Raw genomic sequence first — 21853 nt, 5'->3', positions numbered from 1 at the left:
ATACGCCTCTTCGACAAATTTGCTCAAGGGCAGATTAATGGAAACCAACTACTCAAAACCATAGTTAACAGTCAAAGCATTCAGTTAACAAGTCAGTGGAACAAGTTAGCAACCTTTGAGATTACCCCATTATAGGCCATATTATACTGGCTGTCCTTCTGTGCATATTTGATATTTTGCATTCAGGACAACATCCGTCACTATATATTAAGGTCATCGCACAATATATTTGATACCTTGCATATTTTTGAGATTACTGGCATTGCCTGTAATTGGTAATGATACAATATGTGTAGGCAATATCTGGAAAGGGCAGCAGAATCCTTCCCACCTGGATATTAGTATACTAGATTTTTTTTCTAAAACTATAATGGGCAGTTTTCAGGGTTAGTTGAATACGATTTGGACTACTTTAAAGTTTTGTCAAATTCCAGTTTATTAATTAAATTTAAATTCCATAACTGACATAGTTTACTCCATTTATGAAATATATTGAAACATTATATGGAATAGAATCCAATTTTCTTTTAAAATCAACTATACAGGTAAAATGGAAAGTGCTCAACATAGTCACTGTTTCATGCAATGACTCATTTAAAAATTTACCAACACAAAAGCTTGAAAATATAAAGTTTATGCTATTAAGTCACTTGGCATCATTCTTAAACATTCTTTGCTTTTATCCCCCTTTAAAACTAAAGCACGTGTTTAACACATTTAATATTTCCACTCAGAAAGAGCTACTAGAGCTCCAGCTTAATAAATTGGTAACAAAAGCTGACATCTTATAGCCATTTCATGATGGAACCATATTTGACTGAGATATCTTTATAGAGTGAATGGTTTCCAATGTTCTTCTGCCTCTATTTCATCCGTGTGCAGTTTAACAGTGACAAAGTGACAATAGCCTCCTAAAACTATGGATCTCAAACAATTTTCAGTCCTTTAAAATACAGAAAATAAAATGTGCATGCTGTGCAAATTTGGGGACAATCACTTGTTTTGGCATATCTACGTTTGGGACAATGCACAATCTTTGCTGCACTTTAAGAACAAAAAAATGGCAAGCAACAGACATGCTAAAGAGTTTTTTTCCTTCTCGGTCTTAAATGTGCATTCAGAAAACACAAATCTTATTTTGGGCCTGTTCACACAAGTTATATATTGATTTATATAAAAAAAATATCAGCTGGACACTTCTTACAGATGCAGTGAACAGGCTTATTTCTTATTCAATAAAGTGAAATCAGGTGACTGAAACAGTTTATGATATTAGGACCTGGTCACTGTTCATATAAGTAAATTTAAACATGCATTTGAACAGATTTTCCCCGCACTTGACATGGAACAGATGTTCCCACAAATTGCAGAGTAAACTTAAGATGTGATATTTATCTAAAATCACCTCAAAGTCAAGTAAAAGAACTTTTGAACAGTACATGTTCCATTTTTGCTGGGCATGAATTAGCCATAGAAACTGAAACCGGCAAGCTTCCAAGGACAATATACTTGCAAATAGAAAGGTAGCACTCCAAAAATAAAGATAAACACCAAAATAGATGAAATAAAAATATAAACTGCACCAAATACAATTTGACATTTTGCCAGGTCTGTTAAAGCTCAGTAGTTTTAATACAAAACACACAAAAAATATAATTGCAAAATAAATATGATAACTGTTTATAAAGTCTTTGATGTCGAATTTTGTGCAATTTTTTTTTCCGCTAGATTGCCTTAGCATTCAAAGAACAAGCATAGTACATTCAAGTGTTTTGCTTCAGTAGTCAACATCTTGATGGTATAAAACCAGTACATTGAACTAAAGGATTCTGCTGCCATTCATTGCTTTTGCTTTGGTGAGATGGTACTTCTATTCCAAATACACGTCATTGCACTGGGTCCATCCAACATAAAACTATCATGAACTTCTTGTAATTGACAATAGGTTTTACACACCATGTCATTATTTTCCTGCTGATGACAGCAATGCGGTTGATGTCTATTTCACAACGAAAGTGGGTGGATCAATTATTGCAATGTGCAATTCTTTTGCACACAACAAAATAAACTCAGTGGTTCATTTCAGGTTTTTACTACATCCTGATATAAATCATTCTGAATTATTTTTCTCAATCTAAAAATCAAGCAAAGGCTAATTCTGGAAGTATCAAGGTCGTGCCAAACCATTTGCTTTCACTCCAGCACTGCTCAACAGAAATGCTATCTTTTCCTGAGAAGACAGGTAACATTCAACTACCTCATAAGAAACGAACAATCAGGCCATGTTTAGTTTCAGGTTTCTTTGGCCCAAGTTCAATTTTCAAAAGGCCAATGTACTATATTTCCCAAGGATCAAATCCAAATCCATTGCTCCAATTAGTTCCTATGCTTTCTTAATTTTAGATGTTGAACATTTTTTCCATGAAAGATTAACTTAACTGGTACTACATTGTTGAAGCCAATCGTGAGAATGGTTTCAAAGTCTGAAGTCTTAAACTCAACCAGCCTCAGAGATGATGCAGGTTCAGGTGAAGGAAATTCTAGAAGGCTACTCTATGCTGTAGTGATGTATCTTTGATCATAAAGTGGCTTTGAAAAATAACATGGAAAAAAGAGGGAAATATGTAACTTGAGTACACACAACTTGGCTTTCAACTTTAAGTTCAGCACAATGGAATACATGTTGCTATCAAAGCCATGCAATAATTGTATATTCCTTTCTTTCATTGCAGATTCTTAGTCTTTGTATTAATCTGGAGAATTAATTTCAGATGTTTGTTTTTTCATTTGAAAGATGGAGAGAAAGGGAATGTATAGTAGAGTTGTTTCAAAAATGTACATTTTGTTTTACAGAATTGAAATCTGGACATCTGCTATCTGAAACAAAGGTAATGTTCACGTATTTAAAAGCCTAAATTATAATTGGATACAAAAATAGCTCATTCATTTGACCAGGGGTTATATCAAATTCCATCTTGACCAAGCACATTGCATAGGGCTTCCCACAAAGCCATTATCATTAAAAAAAGTGATGACATGCTGTCAAATTTGGCAACATATTTCTTCTTCATTGGATGAACAAATAGGCTACTTTTAAACAGCAGGGGCAGGAGGATCTATAATTACATAATGCAGTTTGAAAGATTTAAGTTGCCCAGACAAATAATCAAGTTGTCCAGATTATTGCTGATTGAACATTTCCACAGCTAGAAAAAGAATGGTCTGTCAGAGTAGCCTTCTAGTTCCAATTAATTTTTAATTCTCTATGATGATTGCAGTCAAAAGTTTCAAAATTTCAAACTGGGAGAACCAGCAATAGTGTAATTGAGGACCTCAGTTTCAGATTATATAGATGTTTCACTCACTACAAAACACTATAACTGGAGAATAGATTAATTGTACTAAACAGCCATATTTTTAACTTGACATCTCCCTGTAGCTGATGAAACAAAAAGCAAATTTATCCTGAAATGTTTTTTTTTAAAATGACAAACCGGCTGTGTTCACCTTGCTCAACCCCAGACTGCCAGGGCATTTGGTTTCTGGAACCGATTATGGTTATTTTTGTATGTTCTTCTTCAAAAGGTGGGTCAAGAGTGCAGTAAAAGAATGAAGGGCAAAAAATATATTGCGCGTTTGAGATCATACAATTTCTGGAATGTTTAATTAAACAGTTGATTCAATCTCCACTTCAGAGATTGCGCCTTTACGAGTCAACTTCAAAACAAACGGCTTCTCTGTGCTGCTCCTGTTGTTTTCTGATGACTCCATTAAAGTCTGTTTATTCCCTTCCTCTGCTGGGTTCCCTTGATTTTCAGGATATATCACAAGAAACGAAGCAGATAAAAAGCCAAGAAACGAACCAATGGATGCCACAATTGGAATGACACGAACTGAACCAACTGCTTCCACCACACCACCCAATGCTGATGCTACCAATATTTGGGAAATATAAACTTGACAGGACAGGATCGCACAGTCAATTCCAAAGCCCCTCTTGGAGTTTCCCGGACTGTGATTTCTATACTGCAAAAACAAAACATCACATTTAACTAATCTTGATAAACATACAGGCTACTCAAGTAACAGCAATTCATCTTGACAAACTTCACATATCACTAACCAGAAATTTAAGATACAGAATTTGTTCTAACAGAAATGGTGTTTAGGGGTGGGGGGGTGGAAAACAAAATCCACAGTTGATACAGCTTTGCTATAGGTGTTGCCTACAATCTATTAATTTATAACATTGAAAATCATCGAGATAGAAATGTGGAATATTGAGTTTCAATATTGGACAGCTCCCAAAAGTACCACATTTATGTTGACACAATAAATGACACTCCCTTTCACCAACAGTTGACATGGCAAAATTGTAACCAAGTTCTTTGAATGGTGGAATACGAGACATTTACAAAAGCAACATAATTGACAATGAGGAAGCATGCAGCAGGGAGGTACATCAGCTCTTTGAGTGGTGTCACAACTTTGCACTCAATGTTAGCAAAACCAAGGAGATGATTGTGGACTTCAGGAGGGAGTCAGGGGAACACAACCCAGTCCTCATCAAGGGCTCAGTAGTGGAGAGGGTCAAGAACTTCAAATTCCTGGGTGTCAACATCTCCGAAGATCTGTCCTGGAGCCTCCATTTTGATGTAATCACAAAGGCGGTTCTCCAGCGGCTTTATTTTATGAGGTGTTTGAGCAGATTCGCTATGTCACTGAAAACTCTCGTAAACTTCTACAGGTGGACCGTGAAGAGCATTCTGGCTGGCTCCCTCACTGTCTGGCATGGAGGCACCAACTCTCAGGATAAATTCCAGAGGGTTGTTAACTGGGCCTGTGTCCTCACAGGCACCACATTTCACTCCATGAAGGACATCTACATGAGGCGGTGTCTTAAAAAAGCAGCCTCTATCCTCAAAGACTCCCCCACCCAGACCACCCCTCTTCACTGCTACCATCAGGGAGGTGGTACAGGAGCTGAAAGACGAGCACTCAGTGGCATCAGGACAGCTTCTTCCCTTCCCCGCTGCCACCAGATTCCTGAATGATCAATGAACCAGACTCACCCTGACTTTTCATGCACTGCTATTTTAATTTTTTAAAATATATTATTGTTGTAAAATGGTTCATAATATGAATATTTGCTCTGTGAATCTGCTGTAAAACACCAAATTTCATGATTTGTTCATGACAATAAATTCTGATGTCTGGTTTATCTGTCACGGCTCATTTAAATCATAGGTTCAACAATTCTAATCCCAATCTGTATCAGTGCACTTTAATAGAGAGGTTGGGGGGGGGGGGGGAGTGGGGGGGTGAAATGAACAGAGGTTTGCAGATAAATTCTCTCCTTGCAACTCCTGATGAAGGGCTTCAGCCTATAACACTGACTGTCATTTACTTTCCATATAACCATATAACCATTAAAGCACAGAACAGGCCAGTTCGGCCCTACTAGTCCATGCCGTAGCAAATCCCCACCCTCCTAGTCCCACTGACCAGCACCCGGTCCATACCCCTCTAGTCCCCTCCTATCCATGTAACGATCCAGTCTTTCCTTAAATGTAACCAATGATCCCGCCTCGACCACGTCTGCCGGAAGCTCATTCCACATCCCCACCACCCTCTGTGTAAAGAAATTTCCCCTCATGTTCCCCTTATAATTTTCCCCCTTCAATCTTAAACCATGTCCTCTAGTTTGAAGTTCCCCCTTTCTTAATTGAAAAAGCCTATCCACATTGACTCTGTCTGTCCCTTTTAAAATCTTAAACACCTCTATCAAGTCCCCTCTAAATCTTCTACACTCCAGAGAAAAAAGCACAACCTTTCCCTGTAACTCAGACCCTGAAATCCTGTCAAGATTCTTGTGAACCTTCTTTGCACTCTCTCTATTTTGTTGATATCTTTCCTATAATTTGGTGACCAAAACTGTACACAGTACTCCAAATTTGGCCTCACCAATGCCTTGTACAATTTCATCATAACCTCCCTACTCTTGAATTCAATACTCCGATTTATGAAGGCCAACATTCCAAATGCCTTCTTCACCACACCATCTACCTGAGTATCAACCTTGAGGGTACTATTTACCATAACTCCTAAATCCCTTTGTTGCTCTGCACTCCTCAATTGTCTACCATTCAATGTATATGACCTATTTAAATTTGCCTTTCCAAAATGTAGCACCTCACATTTATCTGTATTAAATTCCATCAGCATCTTTGGATGCTGCCTGTCTGGCTGATATCCTCAAGCACTCCAGCTTTCTAGCATCTGCAGACTCTCTTGTTTACCTCTGCTAACTATCTTTTCTTTATGTAATTTGAAATAATTATAGTTTAAATCTCACACTTTGTCCATGTCACTCCAGGAACGATTTTGGCTATGCACCGAATTTTAAAATAGTGATGGAAAAAGAGTCTACTTACTGTTTTCATTTCATGGTATTGTCCAAGAAGAGCATAAGGGCAGTACGAGATACTCATGGACACAAGTCCCATTGAACTGATTGATATCATGGACACGTAAACATTTGGAAAAAGTGCCATCACCGCAGTTCCAATCGAAAAACCAAGCGTTCCTAATATGTAGATAACTTTAATGCTCAAATCGTAGTTATCCAGGTACTTTTGTAAAATGGCTGTCAGGAAAGAAAAATAATTGAAATTTAGAATTACTACTTTAATCCCTATATAGCTCCTATTACAGCAGTAAACCTATTCACAATAAAATTTAGTTAGAGAGTTGGCCATAGAAAAATGATTAAATAACCATTTTCTCTTTAGTTTTAGTTCAGCATTCTGTTGATACCAAGATACAAGTGGAGAAAAGGGGGAAATTACACTGCGAACACACCAAAGTTGTGCACTTCTGAACATATTCTGAACAAGGTGGCACGGTTAGTATAATACTGCTACAGCACCAGCGATCAGGACCGAGTTTCAAATCCTGTGCTGTCTGTGAGGAGTTTTGTAGGTTCTCCCTGTGTCTGCGTGGGTTTTCCCTGGGGACCTCAGTTTCCTCTCACCGTTCAAAATGTATTGGGGGGTTTTATGTCAATTGGGTTAAACTGGACGGCAAAGACTTGTGGGCAGTAAGGGCCTTGTTACAGTGCTATATGTCTAAATTTACCACTTAATTCTTGGAGACAAATCAAAATGCAGGAACACATTCACATTCCAGTCACTGGGCAACAATTTTTTTTCCCCCAAAAGGTTTTCTTCCTGAAAAAAATATAAGGTATTATGACGGACAACTTCAGGCGTAACACAAAATTCAGATTTGCTGCATCATGTAGGAAGTTGGACAAGAATTAAATCAACTTTTATGAAATTTACTTCCAAGAACCACTGAAACAAACTCAGGTAAATTGCAACATGTTGCACAACAAATGGGAGGAGCCCAGGGTTTGTCGACATCACCAATTTTACAATCTAAGTGGAACTCATGGGCTTTCTTACTAATTACAGTAATGTTGCATCTTTGAACCTTAAGTGTATACTCACCACAAATGTAACAATGTATTGCAGCTGCTAGGACAATGACGCGACATTTCTGATGCATTGAATCTTCCTGAAGACAATAAATGCTATTGTTAAGTCCACTCACTATGCTACTGCCTGAAGAGCATGTACATCAACATGCATTCAATCCAAATCAATGTAATGCACAGCATCTGTACATGTGAGCTGCTTTTTACAGCCTGCCTACATCTATCCTGACTAAGCCTGCTTGGGCCTAAGACAACATTTGTATAGCACCTGCACTGAATGCATGCCCAGGCATGGTTGGACAGAACAAAACAGCTTGCTTTTGGACAATATACTAGTAGTCAAAATATGACAGAAAATCACAAAAAATGTTATGTCTAAAAGAAAAGGTAAATGTTTGGAAATTTTAAGGTTATTTTTGTGATCAGCGGCCCAAGATCCATGAAATACACTCAAAAGTGTTCAGGAAGAAAAATCTTTGTTGTCCAGAGTAAGTGCTGAATTTTGTCCTTCATGTTGCACCTTCATGAACTCTGAAGAAAATATTACCGAATATTACCTTATAACTGTGAGCAGCATTCCAGTGATGTTGAAACAAAATTTAAATGTTAAGAAGCACAGTTACACAGTACATTTCAATGCTATATCTATTAGTAAAACCCTGATAATCCAGCGTCCTTTGGATTTTGGTGGCAATGGATCGGCAGATTCTCCCATTAATACTTCAGCACAATTTGACTCGTATTTGTACATGTTACACAGTGGCACTATAAACATTTCAGTAAGCCAGAGGAGTTTAACAGGCCTCCAGTGAATTTAATGGGAAACAGCATCCATTTTAAGCCAGATGCCAAACTACCGGGATGGAAGAATATTGCAGTTTTATTGTATTCTGCCCAAAATATTTTATTGAATTGGAACGGTCCATAGCTCCTCAACAAGGACATCTCTGAGAAAATAAATTATGAGATTATAGGCACGCCATGAGCCCATCACATTAACCCAGAGTTTCCTCATTCTGAATCCAGGCCACTTGTGAAAATTGAGAAAACTGACCAATAATGCTGCACAAGAAATTTTTTTCAAAATGTTTGCTTCCTGAATTAAAATAGGGAATTATGATAGACAACTTCAAGCTGAAAACAAAGATAATTTCAGATTTTCTATGTAGGAAGTTGGAGAAACATTCAACTAACTTTTGAATTTAGCATGTTTACTCGCTATGTTGTCACATTGCGTTAGTTCAAGTGATCTAAAAATATTTTGCCGCTGATTTCATTTGGACTCAGCATATGATGCTTCCCATGTCAGTGTTCAACAAGAGTTGGCTAATATTCATGGATTTTAGTTGCCCTGATATCACTTTTCCATGGTCACAATGACCTGGTGAAACCTTTCGCCGTGTTCGCCACTGAATGCACCGAGATCAGCCGGGAAGACGTCCAAGTGTGAAGGCAGAAAATGAATTTTCAACGACATGGTTTTGTAAACTTGAAGCATATTAAAAATGACAGAAAAATCACAAAAATAGGTTACATCCATAAAAACGGTATTGAGAGGAAAATTTTAAAGGGGATTTCCATGATCAGCAGCTCAAATCCCAAAAGTGTTCAGGAAGCAAATCCATGTTGTCCAGTGGTTAATAAAAAGAAATCAGTAACAAATTGCCTGCATATGTTTTAGTATTTGCTTTTCCTCATCCCAAATTGGTCCCTGCTGTGTTAAAAACAACAATATCTCCTCATTCATTGTGACATTAAAATGTCCTTTTTAAACAAAATTCATTTTATATGGCTCCCAAATGGTCAGTCTCCTTCACAATGGTGAAGACATTTGGCTTTTGTATCAGTACCAAAATGTGTACAACAAGAAAAGCTCTTCACAGCATATTATTGGTTGTGTCCTTCTACTAACAGATCAGGTGTGCTCAAACCGACACCTGTGGCATTTCATCTGGTCATGACAATTGCTCAGGAGATTCAGGCTTAAATGCAAACTGGTGTCCTGTGACAACATTAATTCTGATTATGGTACAATCATTTTCAGTACTAACCTGAAGAGAATGCAGCAGTAATAGCATAAATAACAAGTCCCCAGCAACCCATCTGTACGCCATTGTTATAGTTCCAGAGCTCAGTAGAATTGGAAAGACCCTGCAGAAACAAAATTATTTGAACATGCTTAAACTGTCCCACATCAACACGAACAACTAATATTGCGTCGTGCTCCCTTTTAACACCATGGGTGACGGGGAGGAGTGTTTAAGCAGGGAAAAAGGAAGTCGACTATGATTGCTGGGGTTGTCTACAAATCAAATGCTCCAAGCCAATGTAGCAAACAAAGACACAGTAGTCGGTGTGAGTCAGTTTAACTGATTTTACTGGAACTCCCATGTGACTTTATAAGCACAACCCCCATGATATTTTGCAGCTCCTGGACCAATGTGATGTCAGCCTGGAGGGCTGGCAACACTCCCAGTGTCTCGGGGCTCTCAACCCCGCGAGCCTGCACCTGTGACTGGTTCACTTTTGGTTCAGCGCACCCTGCTATATGATCCACCCACTCCCCCCACCAAACCAGTGACAAGTCCATTCATTGTATAAAATTCTTTAGTTTAGATGGGCGACCTCTCTGCCATGGGCACGCTACTGGCACCTGCTGCTCCAGGTTAATATGTGCCGGATTGAGGCAGGAATGCTTCTTCCCTGCCATCAATGTCCAGTACACACGTCGTTCCATTGTGTTGGAGCACTTTGTAAGGACTATCATATGGCTGCTGAAGCAGAGTTCAATGCCCCCCCACCACGCACAAACAGGTACTGGCAGTCCTCGAGCTCCCTTGGGATGTAGGAGGTAGTCAGACCACAGCGAGGTTGGGACAGATGCCAGGGTGCCGACTTTCTCCCAAAGTTGTGTCAGGAGAGCTGTGGACAATTCTTCCTGTCCTCGGGCCAGTGGTATGAATTCACCTGGGACCGTAAGTGGGGTTCCATATACGAGTTTGGTGGAGAACAAGGCCAGATCTTCTTTTGGCACTTTGCAGATTCCCAGAAGCACCTGGGGCAATTATCAGCCCATTTGGGGAACTGAGTCAAGCATCAGGGCAGTCACTAGTTGGCAGTGAAACACAGGGGAATGGACTGTGGGTGGTAAGCCGTGGTGCGATGTAATTGGGTGCCAAGGAGCTGGGATATGATGGGTCTTGGCTGTCTAGTGGATATGTCACAGAGAAGTGTAGCCCCGGAAGGTCCAAACCTCATGTCCTTCAGTTTGAGCCACAAAACGGTGTTACAGTAGGGCTATATCTCGACATCCTGTAGCTGTGCTGCTGCTAGAGCAGTATAGTTGATCCCAGGAGCCAAAGAGCGGATCAACTGAATGGACGTACGGGAGATGCATCTGCCATGAAATAATGTGCCTGATGGTAGTGGTATATTCCGAGATGTAGGAGAGATGCCTCGGTTGTCTTGCAGACCATGGATCTGACATCTTAGCAAAAGCGAATGTCAGGTGCTTGTGGTCCATGAAAATGGTAAAATCCCTCCCTTTCCGAAAGTACCGGAAATGGCAGATGGCAAGGTAAAGCTGTACACAGGAACACAAACAGCCAAAAGGAGTGATGAACACCATTTTTGGGATGTCGTTAGGGTGCTTCAGGATCTGATGGTATCCCCTAACTAGATGGATTTTCGAAAAGATCTTGGCACCCTGAAGATTGGCGGTGAAATCCTGGATATGGGGAACAAGGTATCTGTTTGCTGTCATGTTGTTGAGCCAGCGATAATCATCACAAAGTCTCCAGCCACCAGATGCCTTGGGTACCACGAGCAGGGAGGGGCGCCCATGGACTGTCGGAGCATTGTACTAACCCTATTTCCTCCATCTTGCGGAACTCCTCGGAGTGTACAGGTGACCCTCTGCGGGGATGTGGCGCTGGCCACCACACTTCAGCATGTCTGAAGAGATTTGGGGGTTGCCTATTCTTGGAAACTCCACCAAGTTCTTGGTGTAAACATTGCAAGAGAAAATCACCAAGCAGAGGTAAGGTGCCAGTAGAGTGACCTGGTGTACGGCGATGGACTGAAAGGTCTTAAGAGTTCCTTAAGTAGCGCCCTTTCAAGTTCACGAGGTGGCACTAGGCCCTTATTCAGTGTGAAGGCCCATTTAAACCAGCAGGGGTCAAATTCCAGAGGGATGGTCCTCACTCCATATGTTCAGATATTGCTGCTGTTAGCCACAGCGAGGCAAGGCCCGGTCTTTTCTGTACGAGTGTCCCGGGTTGTGGGAGGTAATACGTTGATCTTTACTCCTGCGGTGACCACGAGACACTGATTGGAATGCCAGTCCTAAAGATAGAGCAGGCTGTCTCTGCAGCTGACCGTCGTGGCCAGCAATGACGGCTGGCCAAGGCATTTCCTGGATGTGAGCCAGGTGGTCGGCAGAGGAACCTCATAGCTGCTGGTAGTAGCAGCACTGTTCCTTTTCCGAGCTGTCCCCAGCTGTGTTAGGCTTTCTTTCTGGCACTGGTACAGTACAAGAACCCTGATGTGGTGTAGCAACCCTTCTGATGGCTGCTCCACCATATTGATTGGCCTGTGACGTAGCATGTGGCTTAGCCTTCTCGGGCAGTCAACCTGTCCATCAGCCCCAGCATGTTGCTCCTGAGGGCAAATGGTGTGCTGTTACTCAGGCCGTCCTTATGCAGCCTCACTGCTCACTCGCGGCAGGAGAGCCCGAAAGTGCATATGAGGAGCGCTTTGAGCGCCTCATACCCGTCTTCGGTGGGGGGCTGTTGCCAGTGGTTTCCTGAAATAGAGAACAGACCCGCCTAATAATATTTTGTGGTGTCAGCGGTGATTTGCCCAACATGAAACTGAACCTCAGTCTGCAGGAAGCAGACAACAGGTTGTGAGGTCCAGAATGTAGGCAGCTTCAAGGAGATTGCATTAGCGTAATTCATCGTGAGGGCCAATTTGCTGATTTGGGCCACCAGGGTCACCAAATGGAGTAAACAAAGACACAGTGCAAGCACATACACAAAGCCACAGTTTGTTAGCGCAGCTCCATGCTTGTTCGCATTTAAGGCTTTCTGAACTGATAAAAGATGATATGTACTGAAGAGCCCAATATAGATTTCCCCAAATTAGCAGCCAGGTGGGTTATGAAATTGAAGTATGGCACTTAAACAAAAGCCAACACATCTTAGTTAATTAATATACTGCTCAAAAAATGTAGATCTTACCAATTTCTTTTGAAATTTTCATGCAAGTTTTCAGCTCTAACCTTGGAATTGCTCTGCATGTCAGTTAAGATGCAAAAATGTTGCCCAAATGTGAAAGATATGCAGTACAACACTGCAGTTTTCTCACGGTAGTCATTACAGACTGGAAGATAACACTGCAGTTTTCTCACGGTAGTTATTACAGAGTGGAAGATGATACTGCAGTTTTCTCACTGTAGCCATTACAGACTGGAAGATAACACTGCAGTTTTCTCACGGTAGTTATTACAGAGTGGAAGATAACACTGCAGTTTTCTCACTGTAGCCATTACAGACTGGAAGATAACACTGCAGTTTTCTCACGGTAGTTATTACAGAGTGGAAGATAACACTGCAGTTTTCTCACTGTAGCCATTACAGACTGGAAGATAACACTGCAGTTTTCTCACTGTAGCCACACAGACTAGAAGATAACACTGCAGTTTTCTCACTGTAGTCATTACAGACTGGAAGATAACACTGCAGTTTTCTCACTGTAGTCATTACAGACTGGAATATAACACTGCAGTTTTCTCACTGTAGTCATTACAGACTGGAAGATAACACTGCAGTTTTCTCACTGTAGTCATTACAGACTGGAAGATAACACTGCAGTTTTCTCACTGTAGTCATTTACAGAGTGGAAGATAACACTGCAGTTTTCTCACTGTAGCCATTATAGACTGGAAGATAACACTGCAGTTTTCTCACTGTAGCCATTACAGACTGGAAGATAACACTGCAGTTTTCTCACTGTAGTCATTACAGACTGGAAGATAACACTGCAGTTTTCTCACTGTAGTCATTACAGAGTGGAAGATAACACTGCAGTTTTCTCACTGTAGTCATTACAGACTGGAAGATAACACTGCAGTTTTCTCACTGTAGTCATTTACAGAGTGGAAGATAACACTGCAGTTTTCTCACTGTAGTCATTTACAGAGTGGAAGATAACACTGCAGTTTTCTCACTGTAGTCATTACAGAGTGGAAGATAACACTGCAGATTTCTCACTGTAGTCATTACAGAGTGGAAGATAACACTGCAGTTTTCTCACTGTAGTCATTTACAGAGTGGAAGATAACACTGCAGTTTTCTCACTGTAGTCATTACAGAGTGGAAGATAACACTGCAGTTTTCTCACTGTAGTCATTTACAGAGTGGAAGATAACACTGCAGTTTTCTCACTGTAGTCATTACAGGGTGGAAGATAACACTGCAGTTTTCTCACTGTAGTCATTTACAGAGTGGAAGATAACACTGCAGTTTTCTCACTGTAGTCATTACAGAGTGGAAGATAACACTGCAGTTTTCTCACTGTAGTCATTTACAGAGTGGAAGATAACACTGCAGTTTTCTCACTGTAGCCATTTACAGAGTGGAAGATAACACTGCAGTTTTCTCACGGTAGCCATTTACAGAGTGGAAGATAACACTGCAGTTTTCTCACGGTAGTTATTACAGAGTGGAAGATAACAATGCAGTTTTCTCACTGTAGTCATTACAGACTGGAAGATAACACTGCAGTTTTCTCACTGTAGTCATTACAGACTGGAAGATAACACTGCAGTTTTCTCACTGTAGTCATTACAGAGTGGAAGATAACACTGCAGTTTTTTCACTGTAGTCATTACAGAGTGGAAGATAACACTGCAGTTTTCTCACTGTAGTCATTACAGATTGGAAGATAACACTGCAGTTTTCTCTCTGTAGCCATTTACAGAGTGGAAGATAACACTGCAGTTTTCTCACTGTAGTCATTTACAGAGTGGAAGATAACACTGCAGTTTTCTCACTGTAGCCATTACAGAGTGGAAGATAACACTGCAGTTTTCTCACTGTAGCCATTACAGAGTGGAAGATAACACTGCAGTTTTCTCACTGTAGTCATTTACAGAGTGGAAGATAACACTGCAGTTTTCTCACTGTAGTCATTACAGACTGGAAGATAACACTGCAGTTTTCTCACTGTAGCCATTTACAGAGTGGAAGATAACACTGCAGTTTTCTCACTGTAGTCATTTACAGAGTGGAAGATAACACTGCAGTTTTCTCACTGTAGCCATTACAGAGTGGAAGATAACACTGCAGTTTTCTCACTGTAGACATTACAGAGTGGAAGATAACACTGCAGTTTTCTCACTGTAGCCATTTATAGAGTGGAAGATAACACTGCAGTTTTCTCACTGTAGTCATTTACAGAGTGGAAGATAACACTGCAGTTTTCTCACTGTAGCCATTACAGAGTGGAAGATAACACTGCAGTTTTCTCACTGTAGTCATTTACAGAGTGGAAGATAACACTGCAGTTTTCTCACTGTAGCCATTTACAGAGTGGAAGATAACACTGCAGTTTTCTCACTGTAGTCATTTACAGAGTGGAAGATAACACTGCAGTTTTCTCACTGTAGTCATTTACAGAGTGGAAGATAACACTGCAGTTTTCTCACTGTAGCCATTACAGAGTGGAAGATAACACTGCAGTTTTCTCACTGTAGCCATTTACAGAGTGGAAGATAACACTGCAGTTTTCTCACTGTAGTCATTTACAGAGTGGAAGATAACACTGCAGTTTTCTCACTGTAGCCATTACAGAGTGGAAGATAACACTGCAGTTTTCTCACTGTAGCCATTACAGAGTGGAAGATAACACTGCAGTTTTCTCACTGTAGCCATTACAGAGTGGAAGATAACACTGCAGTTTTCTCACTGTAGTCATTTACAGAGTGGAAGATAACACTGCAGTTTTCTCACTGTAGTCATTACAGACTGGAAGATAACACTGCAGTTTTCTCACTGTAGCCATTACAGAGTGGAAGATAACACTGCAGTTTTCTCACTGTAGCCATTTACAGAGTGGAAGATAACACTGCAGTTTTCTCACTGTAGTCATTACAGACTGGAAGATAACACTGCAGTTTTCTCACTGTAGCCATTTACAGAGTGGAAGATAACACTGCAGTTTTCTCACTGTAGCCATTTACAGAGTGGAAGATAACACTGCAGTTTTCTCACTGTAGCCATTTACAGAGTGGAAGATAACACTGCAGTTTTCTCACTGTAGCCATTACAGAGTGGAAGATAACACTGCAGTTTTCTCACTGTAGCCATTTACAGAGTGGAAGATAACACTGCAGTTTTCCCACTGTAGTCATTTACAGAGTGGAAGATAACACTGCAGTTTTCTCACTGTAGTCATTACAGACTGGAAGATAACACTGCAGTTTTCTCACTGTAGCCATTACAGAGTGGAAGATAACACTGCAGTTTTCTCACTGTAGCCATTTACAGAGTGGAAGATAACACTGCAGTTTTCTCACTGTAGTCATTACAGACTGGAAGATAACACTGCAGTTTTCTCACTGTAGTCATTACAGAGTGGAAGATAACACTGCAGTTTTCTCACTGTAGTCATTACAGACTGGAAGATAACACTGCAGTTTTCTCACTGTAGTCATTACAGACTGGAAGATAACACTGCAGTTTTCTCACTGTAGCCATTACAGACTGGAAGATAACACTGCAGTTTTCTCACTGTAGTCATTACAGACTGGAAGATAACACTGCAGTTTTCTCACTGTAGTCATTACAGACTGGAAGATAACACTGCAGTTTTCTCACGGTAGTCATTACAGAGTGGAAGATAACACTGCAGTTTTCTCACGGTAGTCATTACAGACTGGAAGATAACACTGCAGTTTTCTCACGGTAGTCATTACAGACTGGAAGATAACACTGCAGTTTTCTCACTGTAGCCATTACAGACTGGAAGATAACACTGCAGTTTTCTCACTGTAGTCATTACAGACTGGAAGATAACACTGCAGTTTTCTCACTGTAGCCATTACAGACTGGAAGATAACACTGCAGTTTTCTCACTGTAGCCATTACAGAGTGGAAGATAACACTGCAGTTTTCTCACTGTAGCCATTTACAGAGTGGAAGATAACACTGCAGTTTTCTCACTGTAGTCATTACAGACTGGAAGATAACACTGCAGTTTTCTCACTGTAGTCATTACAGACTGGAAGATAACACTGCAGTTTTCTCACTGTAGCCATTACAGACTGGAAGATAACACTGCAGTTTTCTCACTGTAGTCATTACAGACTGGAAGATAACACTGCAGTTTTCTCACTGTAGTCATTACAGACTGGAAGATAACACTGCAGTTTTCTCACGGTAGTCATTACAGAGTGGAAGATAACACTGCAGTTTTCTCACGGTAGTCATTACAGACTGGAAGATAACACTGCAGTTTTCTCACGGTAGTCATTACAGACTGGAAGATAACACTGCAGTTTTCTCACTGTAGTCATTTACAGAGTGGAAGATAACACTGCAGTTTTCTCACTGTAGTCATTACAGACTGGAAGAAAACACTGCAGTTTTCTCACGGTAGTTATTACAGACTGGAAGATAACACTGCAGTTTTCTCACTGTAGCCATTTACAGAGTGGAAGATAACACTGCAGTTTTCTCACGGTAGTTATTACAGAGTGGAAGATAACACTGCAGTTTTCTCACGGTAGTTATTACAGAGTGGAAGATAACACTGCAGTTTTCTCACTGTAGTCATTACAGACTGGAAGATAACACTGCAGTTTTCTCACTGTAGCCATTACAGAGTGGAAGATAACACTGCAGTTTTCTCACTGTAGTCATTACAGACTGGAAGATAACACTGCAGTTTTCTCACTGTAGCCATTACAGACTGGAAGATAACACTGCAGTTTTCTCACTGTAGTCATTACAGACTGGAAGATAACACTGCAGTTTTCTCACTGTAGTCATTACAGACTGGAAGATAACACTGCAGTTTTCTCACTGTAGTCATTACAGACTGGAAGATAACACTGCAGTTTTCTCACTGTAGTCATTTACAGAGTGGAAGATAACACTGCAGTTTTCTCACGGTAGTCATTACAGACTGGAAGATAACACTGCAGTTTTCTCACTGTAGTCATTACAGACTGGAAGATAACACTGCAGTTTTCTCACTGTAGTCATTACAGACTGGAAGATAACACTGCAGTTTTCTCACTGTAGTCATTACAGACTGGAAGATAACACTGCAGTTTTCTCACTGTAGTCATTACAGACTGGAAGATAACACTGCAGTTTTCTCACTGTAGCCATTACAGACTGGAAGATAACACTGCAGTTTTCTCACTGTAGTCATTACAGACTGGAAGATAACACTGCAGTTTTCTCACTGTAGTCATTTACAGAGTGGAAGATAACACTGCAGTTTTCTCACTGTAGCCATTACAGACTGGAAGATAACACTGCAGTTTTCTCACTGTAGCCATTACAGACTGGAAGATAACACTGCAGTTTTCTCACTGTAGTCATTACAGACTGGAAGATAACACTGCAGTTTTCTCACTGTAGTCATTACAGACTGGAAGATAACACTGCAGTTTTCTCACTGTAGTCATTACAGACTGGAAGATAACACTGCAGTTTTCTCACTGTAGCCATTACAGACTGGAAGATAACACTGCAGTTTTCTCACTGTAGTCATTACAGACTGGAAGATAACACTGCAGTTTTCTCACTGTAGCCATTACAGACTGGAAGATAACACTGCAGTTTTCTCACTGTAGTCATTACAGACTGGAAGATAACACTGCAGTTTTCTCACTGTAGTCATTACAGACTGGAAGATAACACTGCAGTTTTCTCACTGTAGTCATTACAGATTGGAAGATAACACTGCAGTTTTCTCACTGTAGTCATTTACAGAGTGGAAGATAACACTGCAGTTTTCTCACTGTAGTCATTACAGACTGGAAGATAACACTGCAGTTTTCTCACGGTAGTTATTACAGAGCGGAAGATAACACTGCAGTTTTCTCACTGTAGTCATTACAGACTGGAAGATAACACTGCAGTTTTCTCACGGTAGTTATTACAGAGCGGAAGATAACACTGCAGTTTTCTCACGGTAGTTATTACAGACTGGAAGATAACACTGCAGTTTTCTCACTGTAGTCATTACAGACTGGAAGATAACACTGCAGTTTTCTCACTGTAGTCATTACAGAGTGGAAGATAACACTGCAGTTTTCTCACTGTAGTCATTACAGAGTGGAAGATAACACTGCAGTTTTCTCACTGTAGTCATTACAGACTGGAAGATAACACTGCAGTTTTCTCACTGTAGCCATTACAGACTGGAAGATAACACTGCAGTTTTCTCACTGTAGTCATTACAGACTGGAAGATAACACTGCAGTTTTCTCACTGTAGCCATTACAGACTGGAAGATAACACTGCAGTTTTCTCACTGTAGTCATTACAGAGTGGAAGATAACACTGCAGTTTTCTCACTGTAGCCATTACAGACTGGAAGATAACACTGCAGTTTTCTCACTGTAGTCATTACAGACTGGAAGATAACACTGCAGTTTTCTCACTGTAGCCATTACAGACTGGAAGATAACACTGCAGTTTTCTCACTGTAGTCATTACAGACTGGAAGATAACACTGCAGTTTTCTCACTGTAGTCATTACAGACTGGAAGATAACACTGCAGTTTTCTCACTGTAGTCATTACAGACTGGAAGATAACACTGCAGTTTTCTCACTGTAGTCATTACAGACTGGAAGATAACACTGCAGTTTTCTCACTGTAGTCATTACAGAGTGGAAGATAACACTGCAGTTTTCTCACTGTAGTCATTACAGAGTGGAAGATAACACTGCAGTTTTCTCACTGTAGTCATTACAGACTGGAAGATAACACTGCAGTTTTCTCACTGTAGCCATTACAGACTGGAAGATAACACTGCAGTTTTCTCACTGTAGTCATTACAGACTGGAAGATAACACTGCAGTTTTCTCACTGTAGCCATTACAGACTGGAAGATAACACTGCAGTTTTCTCACTGTAGTCATTACAGACTGGAAGATAACACTGCAGTTTTCTCACTGTAGTCATTACAGACTGGAAGATAACACTGCAGTTTTCTCACTGTAGCCATTACAGACTGGAAGATAACACTGCAGTTTTCTCACTGTAGTCATTACAGAGTGGAAGATAACACTGCAGTTTTCTCACTGTAGTCATTACAGAGTGGAAGATAACACTGCAGTTTTCTCACTGTAGTCATTACAGAGTGGAAGATAACACTGCAGTTTTCTCACTGTAGTCATTACAGAGTGGAAGATAACACTGCAGTTTTCTCACTGTAGTCATTACAGAGTGGAAGATAACACTGCAGTTTTCTCACGGTAGTCATTACAGAGTGGAAGATAACACTGCAGTTTTCTCACGGTAGTCATTACAGACTGGAAGATAACACTGCAGTTTTCTCACTGTAGCCATTACAGACTGGAAGATAACACTGCAGTTTTCTCACTGTAGTCATTACAATGTGCAAGCAGGTCATTTTGAGGAACAGTCCAGGGAGAAGGTGAACAGATAGAACATTGAAATTGACAACCCATTATCTGGAATTCATGCAACCAGCAGCCTCAAGTAACGAGCAAAATAGAAATTGTGGAAAATAAGTACATGTAGGTTAAAAAAAAAAATGAAAGTTTAAAACTGGCGTACCCTGCCAACATGCAATTTCAAACAACTGGAAAATGCACTTATCCAACATCTACCAACCTCCACAGGTGTCATATACCAGGAATTTTACTGTATTAAGTGATTCCATATAAATAATTTTGGGTTAATAATCTAATGTTTCAAAGAGAAATATGAAATACAGTCTACACGAGCTAGGATATGAAAACCTGAAGTTAATTTTATTATTTTTGTAGGAAAAGGGTTCAAAGTGGTTTTGGGATAGAATGTTTATCTATTCAGAGCAAAAAGAATGTCCATTAATTGTTTGAGGCTGATGTTATAATAATGTGAATATTGTTAACAGTAAAAGGTCAAATCACACATTTGCATTTCATCCTGTTTTCTCAGGTCAAGACAACTTCATACTCGGACTTTCTTTATGCTGCTAAACTTAAGGTAACAGAGGTGAAAGATTAGTCACCATTTATAAAAACAAACTTAATGATGGTTCATGTGAGGGCGCAATAAAACTAGCCAGCACCAAATCTGAACTTTAGCCTCGGAATCTTTTAATTAAAATCTTAATGCAGAACTAAAATTTAATCATTTCCAAATACTGTAATACTTACATTCTTAAAGTCAAACACAAAAACAAAGCAGTCTTTTCTACAATCTGCACCATGTCCATTAACAAATTTAAATATGGCACCTTAACAAAATGGGAATCTAATAACAGTCCAAAGAATACACAAAGGATACAAGATTTGAATCGTGCGGGAAGTGAGGAGAGAATGAAAGTACAGGAAACAGTTTCCAGCTGAGTTTATACAAAGAGCTGGGTATAGGCTAATAATTGATAAGGATGTGTTTGGAAGTTCTTTGCACTTGTGGGTAGGTAAATTGACAAGAATTGAGTAGTCCATCCAGTCTGCATCTTAATTTGTTGTAACAAGTAAGGGAGGAAATTGCAAAGCCCCTAGTCATAATCTTCAAAACATCTGTACACTGTTAGAGGTGCTTCTGGATTGCCATTTTGTATAAATTGCATGCTTTTTCAAAAAGGACGCAGTGATTTTCAGCATGGTGGTGGGGAAAGCTTGGTACATAATTGTAGTTACCTGGACAATGTGGGCTAATTTGAAAAAAGCTAGCAGGAATTTGTCAAAAGCAAATCATACTCAACTAGTTTGATTTTTTAAAAATGAAGTACAAGTGTCAATATGGAAATGTAATTTACACCTGCAAAAAGCATTAACATATATTTGCCACATCAACCACATTTCCCTCATTCCATCAAGACTGAAAGGAAAGGAATAAGAAGTACAGTTGTAGTAAGGATAAGTAACAGAAGAAGCAAAAAGTTGTTTTTCCATATTGGAGGGAAGTACAGTAAAACTATTAATGCACCATTCATCTACTGATTGAGTACCCTATATCCAAAATGTTTGGAACCAGACATTTTTAGGTTTTTGAGTTTTTTTCTGTTTTCGGAACTAAGTAACACAGTAGCATCAGAAGAACACCTATATCAGTAGTTAAATAACAACAAACAATGGCAGGCTTTTTGGAACACA

General features: G+C 39.9%; 1 protein-coding gene across 2 annotated transcripts in view; it reads right to left on the bottom strand.

Moving 5' to 3' along the window:
- Positions 1–411: 411 nt before the first annotated feature.
- LOC138755761 (solute carrier family 45 member 4) overlaps positions 412–21853 on the bottom strand; it is an 84380-nt gene continuing 62938 nt past the window's right edge. For both annotated transcript variants that reach the window (XM_069922314.1, XM_069922313.1), the window contains 3 exons: positions 9550–9649; positions 6435–6646; positions 412–4026 (listed from right to left, as the gene is read on the bottom strand). In XM_069922314.1, coding sequence (XP_069778415.1) covers positions 3667–4026; positions 6435–6646; positions 9550–9649 — 672 coding nt within the window. In that variant the 3' untranslated portion in view covers positions 412–3666. The remainder of the gene's footprint in view (positions 4027–6434; positions 6647–9549; positions 9650–21853) is intronic.

This window comes from Narcine bancroftii, chromosome 2, assembly GCF_036971445.1.
Source record: "Narcine bancroftii isolate sNarBan1 chromosome 2, sNarBan1.hap1, whole genome shotgun sequence".
Classification (NCBI taxonomy): Eukaryota; Metazoa; Chordata; class Chondrichthyes; order Torpediniformes; family Narcinidae; genus Narcine; species Narcine bancroftii.
The sequence above is the reverse complement of the archived record's forward strand: the minus strand, read 5'-3'. Positions and strand labels throughout refer to the sequence as shown.